General features: G+C 38.3%; 1 protein-coding gene across 8 annotated transcripts in view; it reads right to left on the bottom strand.

Annotated features, from left to right (window-relative positions):
* ZMYND8 (zinc finger MYND-type containing 8) overlaps positions 1–16,124 on the bottom strand; it is a 113,117-nt gene that overhangs the window by 39,896 nt on the left and 57,097 nt on the right. For 7 of the 8 annotated variants that reach the window (XM_067554321.1, XM_067554322.1, XM_067554317.1 and 4 more), the window contains 7 exons: positions 15,679–15,792; positions 14,295–14,387; positions 13,137–13,224; positions 12,372–12,427; positions 11,019–11,096; positions 9,647–9,762; positions 7,671–8,149 (listed from right to left, as the gene is read on the bottom strand). In XM_067554321.1, coding sequence (XP_067410422.1) covers positions 7,671–8,149; positions 9,647–9,762; positions 11,019–11,096; positions 12,372–12,427; positions 13,137–13,224; positions 14,295–14,387; positions 15,679–15,792 — 1,024 coding nt within the window. The remainder of the gene's footprint in view (positions 1–7,670; positions 8,150–9,646; positions 9,763–11,018; positions 11,097–12,371; positions 12,428–13,136; positions 13,225–14,294; positions 14,388–15,678; positions 15,793–16,124) is intronic. The other variant, XM_067554318.1, reaches the window with a different exon arrangement.

Genomic DNA, 16,124 nt, shown 5'->3' with positions numbered 1-16,124 from the left:
GAGATGGCAAAGAGATCCACCTCTGGTAGACCCCATCTTTGAAATATGTTGTGGAGGATTTGAGAGTCTAGCTCCCACTTGCAGTCCTGTGAGAAGTGTTTGCTGAGAACACTGGCTGTGGTGTTCTGAATGACTGGGAGGTAGACTACTAAAATTTGGATCTGATGAGCTATGCACCAGTTATACAGCTTCATGGCTTTGGTGCACAGAAAAGGGAGATCTTGCGCCTCCCTACTTCTTGATACAGAACATGCAGGACACCTTGTCCATCATTCCTGATTGATTTGCCCCTGAAGACAGGTAGGAAATGGAAGCAGACCATGAGCTCCAAAGTGAAGATTGGTTTCTTGAGTTGTCCATCTGCCCTGAATCATGAGCGTATTGAGATGAGCCCCCCATCCCAACAGCAATGTGTCTGGTGTTGAAGTTAGTGATAAAGTTGGGCAAAAGAAGGGAATGCCCACATAGATGTTGAGTTGATCTTTCAACCAATCCAGGGAGTACTGTCACCTGTCTGTCCAAGGTGTCTTTGACTGAAGAATATGTTGTTCTGAGCCAACCCTGAAAGAAGTGGAGACACAGCCTTGAGTGACTGGTCACAAAGTGCAAGTTGCCATGTGTCCCAGGCACTGAAGACATTTCCTTACAGTAGTCCAAGGACTCCCTTTAATCATCTGTACCAAACCGGACAGGTTAAGAACCTATCTAAAGGAATGTAGGCTCTGGCTGCTGCTTTGAGTCTAAAGAAGACACTATAAACTATCTTCCTTATGATGGTTAACATGGATTTCATTACATTTAGCTGAAGACAACTCTTGGAACAGAACAAGGGCCATCTTGGTGGAAGATAGCACTGCTTTCTATGATGCCCTTTGAGCAACCAGTCATCTAGGTACTGGAAGACCAGAATAGCCTCCTCTCAGAGGTAAGCAGCTACTACTGCCAGAACCTTGAAGAACACCCTTGGGGCAGAGGAGAGAACAAAAGGGAAGTACTCGGTATTGGAAATTATCCTGGCATATAGTGAATTGTAGATATTTCCTGTCCAAAGAGTGAATGGTTATAGGTAAACAGGCATCTTGTAGGTCGAGGCCAAAAACCAATCCTCCTTCTCCTGTGAAGAAATTAGCTGCCAGAGTCACCATCCTGAACTTCTGACAATTTACAAACTTGTTTAGAAGTATTATATCTAAGATCAGTCTCCACCTTCTGTCTTTCTTTGGTACGAGGATATACTTCGAGTAAAACCCCTCACATCCCCGTGAGGGAAAGGGACCGGCTCTATTGCTCCTAACCAAAGGAGAGAGTTCCTGTTTTAATACAAGCTCGTGAAGGGAGCTGAAGGATTGGAGTGACAGCCGGATGTTATGACCTCTATGACCCACTTGTCTGTAGTACTCCACCTCCAGGCATGTTGGAAATAGGAAAGGCGGTCCCTAAAAGGAGGGTGGTGGACAAATGGGCGCAGCTATAAAACAGAGATGTAGGAGGATTTGAACTCTTGACTGCCTATCAAAACTGCTGCTTAGCAGGATGGATTGATTTACATCAAGGCAATTTAAATCATTGATTTAAATCACCGAGAAAATTACTGATTTAAATAAAGTTTCCCACTGATACTTCTTAACATATTTCTTAAATAATGGTGCTAATCTGATCTCTAAAACATGTTAATTTACAACTCAATACAGCATTTTACAACATCTAGGAAGGTATACTTTGTGTAATTTATTAGATAATTTGATTTTTATTAATTTAGGAAATAGTACATAATATTCATTACCTGTGTCAAGCTGCAGATGCAGCAGCAGTACATTAGGAACGGAAAGAACTAAATCACACACACACACAAACACAATAGCACTTATATTTTATTAAACTAAATCTAAAATGTGACATAAATGTTTCTCATTTGCAATTGCAGCAGTCTTCTGAGTTGCCAGTGACCTTAAACTTCTTTTTTTTTTTTAATTTTCAAATTTTATTAACTCTAACAGACAAGTCACCACAAAAATAAATGTACACTGACCTTAAAAATTCTACAACTAGCTCTCATCTTCCCCACTTCCACTGTCATTTTTATTCATAGACTGAAACAGAAATATGAGTTTTCCTGCTTCTTCAACTCCCAGTTGATTTCTTAGCTTTCAGTGAATAATACCAAACAATGAAAATATTCTCTCTGTGCCTGCAGAGGAAACTACTGTTGTGAAAAGTTGTCTTAGTAGCTGAAGGAACTCTGTTTCAAGGTGCCTGGCTAAGGATTTCCACCAATTCAGGGGAGTGACTTTGTTCAAAACATCATCAATAAACATGTACTGTTTAAATGGTTCTGCTCCAGCCCTGAAATGTATTATGACTGGCATAACTGAGGAGTGATTTTGAGATGCCCATGCCATGGCAGCAGCATCTTCTTCAGAAGTTAGGCGTCTACCTTTACATCTAGGGTCGAGAATGTTCACAAGAAAATGAGGTGGAGTTAGTGCTTGATCCATTTTCTTCTTTATTGCCTGCAGTTTAACTTTCTGGTGAGGTATTTCTTTCTTCAATGTCTCTTGAAGTGCCTTCCAAATTTCGACAGCATCAGCAATGCAGCAACAATTTCTCTGAAGTTTGTTTAAGGCTAAGGATATAGGCTTCAGTATACGGAGCATATCCTCTACATTCCTCTTTAATGCAACGTTAGATACTTTGGATGAGATACTTCCATCTATTTTATCACGGTTTTCTGCACAACATTTTATGAGAACAGGCCAGTTCTTAATAAATTGTTCAAAACAATCAACCACAGAATTGCATCAAACATCTTGAGGGAGAATTAGTTTGGATCCTCCTGCTCTCTTCAGTGAAAGCTGAAGCAAAATGGTTGTTACGGAAGTCTTTTGCGACTTCAACAACATTTTCTTTTATTCCTAGAGAAGACGTACTTAAGTCTTTGGCTAAAAGATGCATTAAATGGGCACTGCAGCCATATGTTATTAAGGAGCATCCTTCCATTTCTTCTTCTAAGTATCTTCTCATCTTTGCAATGTTTGCAACATTGTCTGTGACAAAACTACGCACGTGACAGTTGAATTTTTGTTCACAGTTGATTACAGCTTTCACTGCCACTTCTTTTAAATATTCTGTTGGGTGGGCATTTTCTGATGTATCTATTGTTTCTGAAAGATATGCAACTCCATCTTCTGTTGTCACACAGGCACATATTACTGGATCATTGTGTATATTACTTCCATCCAAATAGATCCTGTCTCTTTTGGTCCTTGTCACGTGGAGCAGACCAGGAGAACTGCTTCGTGTTCCACTCATTTACCACATCCACTACTAGGGAGTTAGGTGGAGGATGGGAGAAGAAGAAATCAGAATCCTTAGGAGGAACAGGATACTTTTTATCCACCCTTTTACATGTTGGTGGAATAGTCTTAGTGGGATCCAGGAGTGCCTTGTTGATGAGTAATGCCACCCTGGAGGGTGTTGCTGACCACAGACTATCCAACAGCTTGTTGTGAATCCCTCACCTCTTCAAGTATAATATGAAGAGAACCAGCTACCCTCTTTTTGAGGTCTTGAAATTCCTGAAAATTGTCAGGCTTGAAAAGTGATGGAGGTATAATTGTTTCATCTGGAGATGAGGATGAAATGGATGTTTGAGAGGTGGCTCATTTATCAGCCTTGGCCTCCTGCAAGGGATGGGAAGGACATATGGGAGTGGGGTGGCATGCAAAATTGGTTCCACCATCCTTGATGATGATCGCGATTTTCCCTGTGACTGTCAAAGAATGGGTTCTGGACAGGATAAGATGGGGAATCCTGGACTGAAATATAAGAGACTGGAAGTCCCCTTCATCCTCCTCAACATCATGCAATGGAGACGTCCGCATAGAAAAGGGTGGAGAGTCTTGCAGTACTGAAAAACACTCAGTACTCACCAGGAGGGGGAATTATGGCTCATCTGTTATGGACAGGACCCTCACCTATCTAAACTTTTCGGTACTGTATAGGGATGTGGTAGCCGAAGCTGACAGTACTGTCGATGGCGGCCATATCGACATAAATGCCAATGAAGTCTGGCGCTGTTGCTTGCTCGGGACCAAGAGAGTCAAATAGGTAGGTGCCAATGACACGACTGAGCTTGATGGTACTAGATTGGGCTGCTTATATTTGTCCTCCTTGTCCCTGATAGAGGGTACTGAAACCCTGTCAGAGCCATTTCTCTCACTTGAGCTCCACAGCCTTCCAGCTCTACCAGAACCAGAGGAGGAATCCTTTGATTCAACGGTGCTGAACTGAGGGGTCGAGTCTTCAGAAACTGTAAACTTTGTAGGGGAGCTGGGCTTTTTCAGAAAAGATTGCTTCAGGTGCAAGTCTGTACTCCTCTTTTTGGGAGCTCTCTCAGAGGCCTCCAATGACCTCCCCTTCTTAGGGGAAGTTTGTGCCAAGGTGGAAGAGGCTATATAGATTTTTTATTCAACTGCTATATAGTTTACTGCTCAGGTGTATGGTGGACTTTCACTAACTTTATGGCATTAGAGAATATCTTGCAAAATCCTTTTCTCTCTTTTTCTAATACATGTTCTATCACACTGACTTTGTAAAACAGACAAATGTTATTATATAAGACTTTGTCTACTTTATATAGCATATAACCAGGGATAGCATCATATTCTTTTATAGTGCAGAAAGATCCCTGACAATTTTCCAGCCATTTAAATCTGGGATGGTTCTAAACACTTGAGTCTGTTTACTCTACAAACTGGAACTGTATTGTACCTGGATCCCCCCATTCAAAGGCAACTAAAGATTTGATGTGGCCTCTGTATAAAGTAGAACAAGAGAAAGAAGTCTTCTGTTACCCTATGATATTTAGCCTTTAAGTGCCCAGCGACTATAGGACACTTAACATGTACATAAATATAGCTTAACGTATCAGGTCTGAAGCCATCAAGTGATCAGGTGGAGTTATGCAACATTAATGAATTAAAAAACTGGACTTCTGTTTATGCTTCTGAATGCTTTAACTCTGCTGATTATACAGGAAGAGCAGAGCATAACAGTAAAGAGTTTATATAGCAGGGATGGCCTAACTATGATTCTCTTACAGTTATAGTGTGGCTGGCCGCCACCCCTTCCCCTCTTCTCAACCTCCCAGACTGGGGTGGGGAGCTTCAACTTCTGCCCTGCAGCAGGATGGTGGGGCTAGAGGATTCTGCCCAGCAGGGAGTGGAGTCTTGGGGGAGGTTAGTAAGTTTGCCCATCCCTATTATATAGTAAACATTCTGTTCAATAATTAAAAATTTCCTCTTGAAGTGCTTAAAGCAGGTTGGAAATTGGCTTATTGTTTCTGACACTGTATCTCCATACTGGCAGAGTCACGAATAAATGGCCCAAACTTAATCTCACTAAATCAATGGAAGAAAGACTGTGACTCAATGTCACTTATACAGTGGCTACATATTGTATTCCACAATACATAAATATTTCACAACAATTTTTTAAAAAAGTGATGGTTAAATAGAAACACACACCACAGACCTAAGTTCATTTTTTTTGTTTTTCCAAATAAAGAGAAATAAACAGGACGCACATTACAATTCCTTACAGTCAGGGGCTTTGAAGAAGAATGGCAATTCACAAGATGATGAACACTCTACCAATGAGTACCAAGCATGATTCTGCTATCAGCAGCTCTGCTCTCTAAAGCAAAAGGAAGCTAGTACAAGAAGCTTCTCCTTCCGACCATGACATGGTCTAGCAGATGTTCTACTAGAGTTCATCACTAAACAACACAGGATTGAGAAAGGTGTAATATTATTGGTGCAATCACAGACACTGAAAATGTTGCATCCCTTTGACAACATTCAATATTGCATAAAAACACAGACACTAACTGGTTTAAGAAAGGTTTTTACAGCTTCGGAAGAAATTATTTTGTAGGAAATGGAACTCTCAAATGTCTATCCAAGATAAAAACCTCTACAGTGAAGCAGAAGAGCAACTCAGAAATGTAAACAATCCAAGGACAAGGTAAAAATATTTCATGCATTTATCAATTTATTTCCCATACCCTTGGTTCCTCTTTTGACTAAGGCCATGTCTATACTGACGGCGGCAAATTCGCCACCGCCAGTTCGATCTTTCTGGATCGATTGAGCAGTCAGTGTAGACCCGCTCAATCAATCAGGAAGCCGACGCTGGTAAACCACCCCCTCAAGTAGCGTAGCGCTGCATCGACGGGAACAGCGCAGTGTAGACAGCGCACAGAAGGGAAGCAGAGCAGTCAACGTGAGTTTCGCAAGCTACTCTGAGTAGTTTGCGTAACTCCCGTCGACTGCCGCCGAATCTCCAGGTAAGTGTAGACCAGGGCTTAGAAGAACAAATGGTAGGTTTTTTTAAATTAAGTTTTGTGTTTAAGATGAACATTTGAGGACTCACTCCATTTTACTATTATACCTGAAGCTGTGTTACCTAAACTAGTTTTTCCAGTTTCCAAATTTTATATGAAATCCTTTATATTGCTCTTTGAATATCATTTAGATATGTCATTTCACCTACCCTTAAAAACATAAGTTATTAGCTCTATTGAAATTACACCTAGTATTAGTGCCAGTACTTAAATGATTTTTAAGATGGTACCCTCTGAAAAGCAGGAACTTTTCAAGGTGTCTCAATTTGGTGACACAAATACTGGCACCCAAAACCACCATTCACTTCTGAAAATCGTAGCTAACGGCTGCAACGGAAGCTGCTTTGGTGTAAAGATGATTTTTGCTGGACACTGAACTGGTATATTGAAAAAAAAATTGTACAAAAATTAAAAGATAAAATAGTTCATGTTAAACAAGTTGTATTCCAATCACATTCACACTTATTATCTATACAATACCAGCTACTAGGCAGGACCAGAAAGTTTACCTTGAGTTTATTATTATAACAGCATATAAGAAAAATAGAGAAATTCATATCCAGAAGTTGTGACTGAGCAGCAGACTCAATAGAGTTGAAGGGGACCTTCTCTACCTTCCTCCCCCCATCTTCCATTTACAGTAACTTTTTTCCAAGAATCTCAAAGAACTTTACAATCATTAACTAATCAATCTTTACAACATTTCTATGAGATAGATGCAATCTTCTCCATTTTATGGAAGAAAATAATCCAGGTTAAGTGATTTGCTCAACTCTATGGCACAACTCGGAACAGAATAAAGACCTGCTAACTCCCAATCCTGTGCTTTAACCACTAGACCATGTTTCCGCTTATCTAGTCTGCCTCCTGACACTGTAGGGGTTTACACTGGTGTAACTCCATTGACTTCAATGGAGCAATGCAATGGTGAATCAGGCACACAGTAGTATAGAGCTTACTATTCTTGGATTTGTCCTAAGAATTGCTATCAAGTCTCAGTTTGACTATCTCCAGTAATGATGACTGCAAAAACTCTCATTCTGACAGTTACAAAAATATCCTGCTATTTAAACTAAATGTTCCCTGATGCAGTTTAAGACCGTTAATTCTTTTCTGTGCCTTATGACAAATGAAACTAAACTGCTCCCTTCCTCAACAACTTCCATGTAAACTGCCAGATGAAAAAGCTTGTCTTTATTAATTACACTTAGTAAAAAAATTGTGTTAAACTAAATGCAGCATCCATCCCTCCTTCTCCAGTTTTTACCTGTACTCTTGTCAATGAAGTCCATGGACTCTTCACTTGCACTACAATGACTGGAGGTTGCTTTTTTCTCTGCATCCTGTTCAATATCGGATCCAGTGTGAACTGATGAATTTGTACTCATTGGTGACCGTGGCATATCTGTCAAGGAAATCCTTCGACCAGTGTTACTCAGCATAGATTTGCTCATTAGAATTTTGGGTGATGCTGTCATGTCGAAGTTTAGTTTGATTTTCTCTTGTTTGTCTGTTTTTGCAGTTCCAGCTGCTGGGTTCGCAGGGTCTAATAACATTTGGTATTGGTTGTTGGGAGTATATGGTGTCCGGAAAGGTGCGTAATTAAATACTCCAAACTTTCTACGAATGTTCTCAACATAAACCTCCATCTCTTGCATTGCACTGTTGAAGATGCTTTTAGTCTTTTTCACAGAAAAAGGAATTTCTTTAGACATGAGGTAGCAATTATTTATTGGAACCCAGGCCCTATATAAAAAACAGTAAAATAAAATGGAAAGATATAAAATTAAATTCCACATTGCTTACTGGACATTGATAGTTTTTTAACCCAGATTAATTTATTTTAATATCGTAACATCCCAAAACAAGCACACAATGCATCTTCTAAAAAAATGTTAATGCCCACTTACTTTAATTAATCTTGAATAGTTAGTAGGATTTTTTTGGTAAATAATCTATGTTTTAGATGACCGCTAACTTATTTTTGACTCCATAATGTAACTAGTAAAATTGACTGGAAGTAACTTTTCTAGAAAATTCAGTAAGTCTGTAAAAAGAGCCCTTAAACAACAATCTTCGAATCTAGGCTTACTGGAGTTAGGGACAACGTAGACAAGCCTGTCAAAGAATGTGTTTAAAAAGAACTGTTTAGTAATTGTGGCATTCACATTCTTTATGGAGCAAAACTGTACGTATACTGTGTAGTGTACTCTGAAGTACTAGCAGGACAGGTGCAACAGTGAGCTTTGGAGAATTTATTTTATTTTATTTTGAGTGATTTCATGTAGCTATCTAACCCTAGACCCACCAAGCCCCTAGCTGACTGTAAAATTTCAGGAGCTTTGATTTCATTATTCCATAGCTACAGAGAGTACATAAATGCACGTCCTCATATAACCCTATAGATTCAAGTTTTCAATTCTTGCTAAACCCACTGAAAGTGGTCACTGTATCCTCTATCTAGTAGACTGTGACAAGACTAACTAAAATGAATTATCTGAAGTCCCTCCGGAGCAAAACTGGCTTTTCAAGCAAGGATACTAGATTTTACAACTTGAGTTTTTCATCCCTAATGATGTATTTATTCTTACACTGGCCAGAGAATGGACATGGCCACTTAAAAGGCCTTTTCCATTTCTAACATCCATGATTTTTTTGCAAAACAAAACCATCATCTTAACAATTTACTAAGGACATAGATATGTAAAATATCTCATTTTAATATGTGACAAAAAGTTAATTTAGAAACATTTAGATAGATTAGATCAGACATGATATAATTTTTCTAAATTTAGGAAAGGACTCTAGGATCCAGTTTGGTTAGTATAGACCAGTGTTTCTCAACCTGGGGGTTTAGAGGGGTCACAAGTGCAGAGCTGGTATTGGGGGTGGCAAGAAAGGCAATTGCCTGGAGCCACAGGGGCGCCATGAAACTAAGTTACATGCCTCAGCCCTGTGGGGGTGGGACTCAGGCTTCAGGGGTACAGTAGTTTGGAAAGGTTAAGAACCACTGGTATAGACAGACAAGGGATTGTCTAACTGTGCTACTCTGGCAACAGGTAAAGATGGGATCCACATTCTACAGACTTTTTAAAAGAATTTTTAAATGTATAAACTAAGTACTGTTTAGATTATTACCATCAAACATTCAATGATAGGATAGTGTAAATTTCTTCCAGCAGTGCAGAATTATTACAACAACAATTTAGTAACAATTCACACATCTTTTGGCTGAATTCTTACCTGTCGTGTTGGCCAAAGAAACGGGCATCGACTTGCCCATCTTTATCCCTCAGTGCTTTAGCAGGCCAGAATGGAAAGCCTTTGAGTTTAGCCCAGACCAAAGGGTGGGGATTGCTCTAGAGGAAGATGCACAGCACAAAGTGAGAAAATATTGTAAGCAATGTATTATTTTCCTATTTCTGACACACAGGGTTGTTTTTTATTTTATTCATAATTTAGATTGCAAGGCTCACAATGCAGAAGGCACTTTCCAAACATGAAGGAAGATATAATTCCTGTCTGGAAAAGCTTATTATCCAATGACTATTTTCATGAATTAATCACTATTCTACAAATTACACATTATTATGCAGCTTTTAGGTGTATGCACATCCCAACAATTAGAACAGAGCCTTTATAATAATTAATGATAATTATAATTTTAAAAAAATCTAAAATCTGAAATGTCAACCTAAGACAATATTTACTTATGAGAAACCACAGTAAATCCATCAAAATAGTGTGAGCAGCAGTTTTCTGAAACAGTGCACCAGCACTTGTATACATTCAAACTGGATATTCTGATATCTTTCTTTTTCCTTTCTCTGTCCTATATGTTTATTGCACTCTGTCTAAGTATGAGCCTGGTCTTGCAAACTCTTTCATTTCCCTTAAAACCAAGAGAATTCTGCATGCAGAGGGCTTGAAGGGTCAGGCTCTTGGTTTCTGTTTGAGGAGCTGTGTTTTAATATATGTCCGTTATAGGTTATGCATACCTGGTGTGATATATTAAAAATATTATTAGAAGACATTCACACTACTAAGGGGACATAGCAAAGTAAACTGGGCCCACATTTTCAAGCCCATGTGTGCAGAAATGCACATTCACATACTAAAAATCCTACCCTGCTTCCAAGTGCCATGTGTAAGCACAGATGACCCAAGAATAAGGACATTTTCTTTGGGGGCCAGGGGAATAGAAGAAGGTGACAAGTCAGTTTTAAAATATTTCCATCATCCAGTACTGGATGTCAACATTGTCTGAAATCATCAGAATGTACATATCCCTTTGTAACAGTGCATAGTACAACCATCAAACATCTTTCATAAAGATTAAGGTATGTTTAGCAAAATCCACAACTTCTGGATTTGTTGCCTAGAACTGAGAAATCCATTTGCCCCCGCTATCAAGAGTATGAATGTGCAAAAGAGCACACCAAGTAATTCAAATTAGAGTATCCAGAATAAGCCGCTTTTTAAACTTTCCCTTGGTCCAAATCCATAACCACTCACAAGTTTAAAACAAGAGGCACAAGAAACAATATATTCATATGCAACTAATGGTAACTTTTTTGTTTAAGGAAAGTGTTAAACTATAAAAATCGTAACTTACACAAGGCTCACAAAACCAGTTCTCTCGTTTTTGGCAAGCAGCTAAATAACATTCTGGACACACTTCAATTTCATTCATCTGCAACAAGAAAGTGAGCAGCTACTGCAGAGTTCAAATCAATCTAAGTTGTGATTAAAACATTATTATTCTATTCTGCTTGGGATCCCGCTACCATTAGGAGGAAAATGTGCAGCCACAGATCACTCTGTAGATTTTGCCAAGTCATTACAACATGGCTTTGATAAGCACTTGCTCTTCCCTATATTTGATTGCAAGGAACATCATACAGAACATATTACATGTGAAAGATACAGTGCAGGATTCTGATGAAGTATTATTCAGGACAGATGAATCAGCATGATTAAGCTCCATCTACTTCTTTTTAAACTAAAGCTATGAAAATTTAACCACTGTTAAAGTAAAACGTAATACTTCTCTACCCATCATATGTCATATCGTATATCACTCTTTAAATTATATTTTATCACTGACATGTGTCCCAGTGACAGAAATAAAATCTTTGTTCGAGAAGAAGAGAAGCCATTTCATGTGTAATCAGATATAAAATATTTTAACCCTCATGTAAATGTTTTTAATATATAAACAAATGGAGAATTATAAGAAGATCAGACACCATGCTTTTAATTTGTATTATTCAGAATCACCAAGTTTTAAGATCTTCTTTATGAGAATTGGAGGCGCTGATGGGATGACCCAGAGGTGTGCAAATCAGTGAGTATAGATACAAAGGGTCAGATCATTAGACAATTTGTAACTGCTAAATTACAAATAAATTATATTTACAAAAGTCAGTTTTAACTTTCCAGTGCCAAATGCTCAGGCCCAGACTTTCAGAACTGCCACAGCAGTAATACAACTGCAAATGACCATTTACACATCTGACTAGTCACTTTATTTACCATGACTTCGTATGCAGTCATAGTAACTAAACCACACAAAAGCATGGACATTTTGAAAATCTGGGCTTCTGTGTTTCTGATTCCAAACGTTCATTTAGAATACAATTAATTTAATACAGGAGCCACGTGCCTTCTATTTTTCTGCCTATTTTCCATGACAGACTGCCAATCACACAGATCCAGCAAAGCTTGATTCATGTATAGTAAGTATCCTAATAGAAGAAATCTGAGCACTGTCCTGCATAAAGCACCATGAAAACCAGGAATGCACATCTCAGCGCAAGAACTTCAGCAAGATTAAGACTATCATATTTAAAAGACTGAAACTATGATTAAATAAAACATTTTACACTTCACACATGAATCTATGAAAATGTCCTTCATATTTTAATTGATACAGCCAGAAAAATTAAGTTAACTGGGGAACACGTACCTCATGTTCACAGATTTTGATGATGACTTTTGCTGTTTGCGTCAATTTGTGATTTCCTAAGGGAATGATAAGGAAGGAGGATCAACCCAAGTGACAGTTGTGCTAAAATTAGATTAAAATTTACATTTTTCTTCTAAAAAAAATTCAGGATTCAGGAAAATCAGATCCATTTGGAAAGGAAAAACATCTGAAAATGCAAGTCTGTATGAATGTGGTGCTTGTGAAAGTGATAAGCTGTCATTTCCTCTCTAAACCCAAGCATAGCATGGCAATAGCTATGTGAAAGCTTCTCTCTCAACACGCCTCTCTCCTCCCCCTGGCAATTTGCATCGGGGTGTTTTTGAGGGGTACCTCTCAGAGTCAAGTTTCAGTAGGGAATTCTCTTGTCCGTTCCAGCATTTGCATGGAGGCTGTTAAATAGCAGTGCAATTGTATTGTTGAGGTGCTTCTTTGAACTGATACATGAAATATAAGGTTTCCTCAAGTAAACTTCTTATAAAGCACTCCTCACTCTGCATGCCATTCAAGACCACACATTTTAAATTGGGACTATTTTTACGGTGTGGTGAGATAATGAGGATAGACACTATTTGCTCCTATGACTACATATATGCCAGTTCTCAAAACATACTCTATTTCTTTTAGACACTAGAGTAGTCAATAGGTAGATATTTTCAGCATTCACCAACTATGCATCTAGAAAACTGCTCTACTACTACAGTCCTTTCCACAATTTTAATTTCCAGGGAGCGAGCACACACTTACCCCCATTGTAAATAATGCAATTGTGCAAAATCCATTTGGCATCAGCCAAAAATGCTTCAGTGCAACCATACATTTTCTTTTTAACATTCTGCAAAGAAGAACATCACAAATATATCAGGAAGCAGAAATCATTTCCCAAGGTCAAGGACAGCCCCTTTTTCTAACTATTTTTCATATCAACCAACCAATTAATAAATCTTAATGCACACAATGAATCATGTGGTTGTTAAATACACAAGAACTGTTGTCAGAATCAGAACATGCCCCATCTACTCTTTTACAACCCCAAAAGTACATTCACTGTCAAAATGTACTCCAAATAATTTTTTAAAATGTATAAAGATGCAGTCAATAATTCTTTCAAATTAAAAAAATGGGTTATTCCCTGGTATGATGTGTATATGGTATACAACATCTGTATGAAGAAAATCCAGTCTACAATTTCCTCCACTTCCCAATTTTCTCATTTTCACTTTGCATCACTTGCGTTTACTGGATTAATGGGTCAAGAGAGTTTTAAAAGATAGAGATCATGTTAAAGCACATTTAATACAAGACAGTAGTTTGGATTCCCTGGTACAAAGTGAAATTAAAGCAGACAGAGATATGTGCTGGAGTCTCTGCTAGCAGAAAATCGGAGAAGGTGGATCTACTGTTCTCTGAGCCTGAAAACCACTCCACCACTCCACCCTACTACCAGCAGGAAGTGAGGGAGTGTGTCATGGAAAAGAAAGGGCATAGTGGAGTGGGCTCTGCAATGTTCAATTCTCCACTGGTGTAAAAACCTTGAGGAATCTCATCTCTGTGGCATAAATTAAAGCTGACCTCCTGAAACTTTAATATATGATGGGGCCAAGTGGCTGAGAATCAGGGGGTCATGACTGAGTCCCTGGTAGCCTTCCTTCACCACTGGGAACAAGCCGAGCTCAGGTATGGTAAAGACTATGCAATACAGTATTTACCGAATGACCCATAAAAGTAAGTCCAGGACCAAATAAGGGCAGGAGGATTAATCAGATAGGAAAATGATATTACACTGATTTTAGGAACAAGTATTAACACAAATCAGTACCAAGATTCTTACAAACAATATAAAAAGCAAAACAATCCCAACTGAAGTAACTGAACCCAATGCAGCTTCCCTAGCTGCAGACCAACCTTTTCTAATGTACAAAGGTCCATTGGATGAAAGATATATTCTGCATAATCTGGGTGTTGATCCAGTGAAACTGGCTTTTGAAATGGCTCTGTCTGTTAAAAAGAAAAAAGAAGCAAACCACACATCACAAATACTGAACAGCTTCACCAGTCCTATATTCGCATTCCTGTTCTAAATCTACTTCCAACTGGGAGATTTGAAGAAAAGGCCTTCTTTGGAACGACTCATAATACAATTAATAAAGAAGGAAAAGGCTACCACATTACAGAATGGACTGAGAGAGTTCATTTCATGGTGTGTTCTGGATTTAATTCATTTTTTATAAACAGCTATAAGAGCATAATACCTCCAACTTATGCTTTTCTAAAAAAAAAAAAAAAAATTAAAAGTGCAAGATTGTGTGGAAACAGGCCCTCTGTGGAGGCTACTCTAGACCCTAAGAAGTTTATCTTGCACATGTAAAGAGAAGCTGCAAGTTAAACCAATACAAACCAGGTATAAACCAACATACCACCACCTTCAGTTAAACCAATGCAACTTTGTGGTTAGACCATGCATACGGTTACAATTGTAGCCACCAAAGCAGCAATGCAACTAGTGAATGCCAGGGAAGGATTCCTTCTCTCTAGCCTTGGAGAAACACCGAAGCACACAATTTTGCTGCTTTAAAACAACCAAAAAAAAAAAGGGGGGGGGGGGAGGCTTAGATTGTGTAGAAATTGATGACTGAGGCCCTCAACATACCAAGGAAAATTTTTCATTCACCATTGCTGAGTGGGAAACTGTCAAAGACTACTTTGTAGTTTCACTGTATCTACTCCAAATATTGTTATATTGCTAGTTTAATTCTTCCTCCAATTTATTCCTCAATTAATCATTAAACCTCACACAGCAACAGTAAAATAGTAGGGCTACTGAACTTGACTTGGACTCACAAGATCTAGGTTCTGTACCCAGTTCCATCACAGACTTCCTGGGTGACCTAGGAACAGTCACCTAAGTTCTCTGAGCCTCAGTTTCTCCATCTATAAAACAGGGCCTACACCTTACACATAGTGTGAGGTTATTGAAACTTCAGACTCTACTGTGAATATCAAAGACTATAAATAAAATAATTAAGCTGAAGAACAACATTAACACCGAAAGCTGTGCTAACACTGATACTGTCTACATGGATACCAGGAAATCTTGCATTTTATATGCATATCAGATTATGCAGCACCATAATAAATTACTTTGCTGTTTGCCATTCATCAACTAAAGATATATGTGGCCCACTAACTAGGTCAATAAGCTATGCTATGACCAAGATCAACAAAAGGAAACAAAATAGATAGCAATAGCTTATACATACGAGACTAGTGTAAAAAATATTCTCCTTACCCCTGGCTGTTTCATTTTCTGTAGTGCAAACTTGAGCAAGTATGATAGCTGTTCAATGGTGAGCATTGTCATAGCTTTACTCTGCGTTTCTATGCATTCTGCTACAGTAATTTTCTACAAATTAAGATTACAAAATATTTAATCAGAAAACATTTCTTGATGACTGTTTTTATGACTATTTTACACAAAAATGTCCCTGAATTATTCAAGTGGGTGGTAATAGCCATCCCATGAAAATACAGCAGTGGTGATAGTGTAACATAACAAATTTAATTTATTCCTCAAAAAATTGTTTTACTCAGTGCATGATCTGAATATATCAAAAAACTTTAAAAAAAGACAAGAAAATTATATCCATTTCCAACTACATTATTATTAAAGTGAATACGTGGAGTACATCAATTCCCAAATTTGACTATAGAATTGTAACATGAATAATTGAGAAA

This window comes from Emydura macquarii, unplaced genomic scaffold (assembly GCF_026122565.2).
Source record: "Emydura macquarii macquarii isolate MOO-44397 ecotype Brisbane River unplaced genomic scaffold, CSIRO-AGI_Emac_v2 contig_1483, whole genome shotgun sequence".
NCBI lineage: Eukaryota > Metazoa > Chordata > Testudines > Chelidae > Emydura > Emydura macquarii.
Note: the sequence above shows the minus strand (reverse complement) of the source record. Positions and strands in the feature narration are given on the sequence as shown.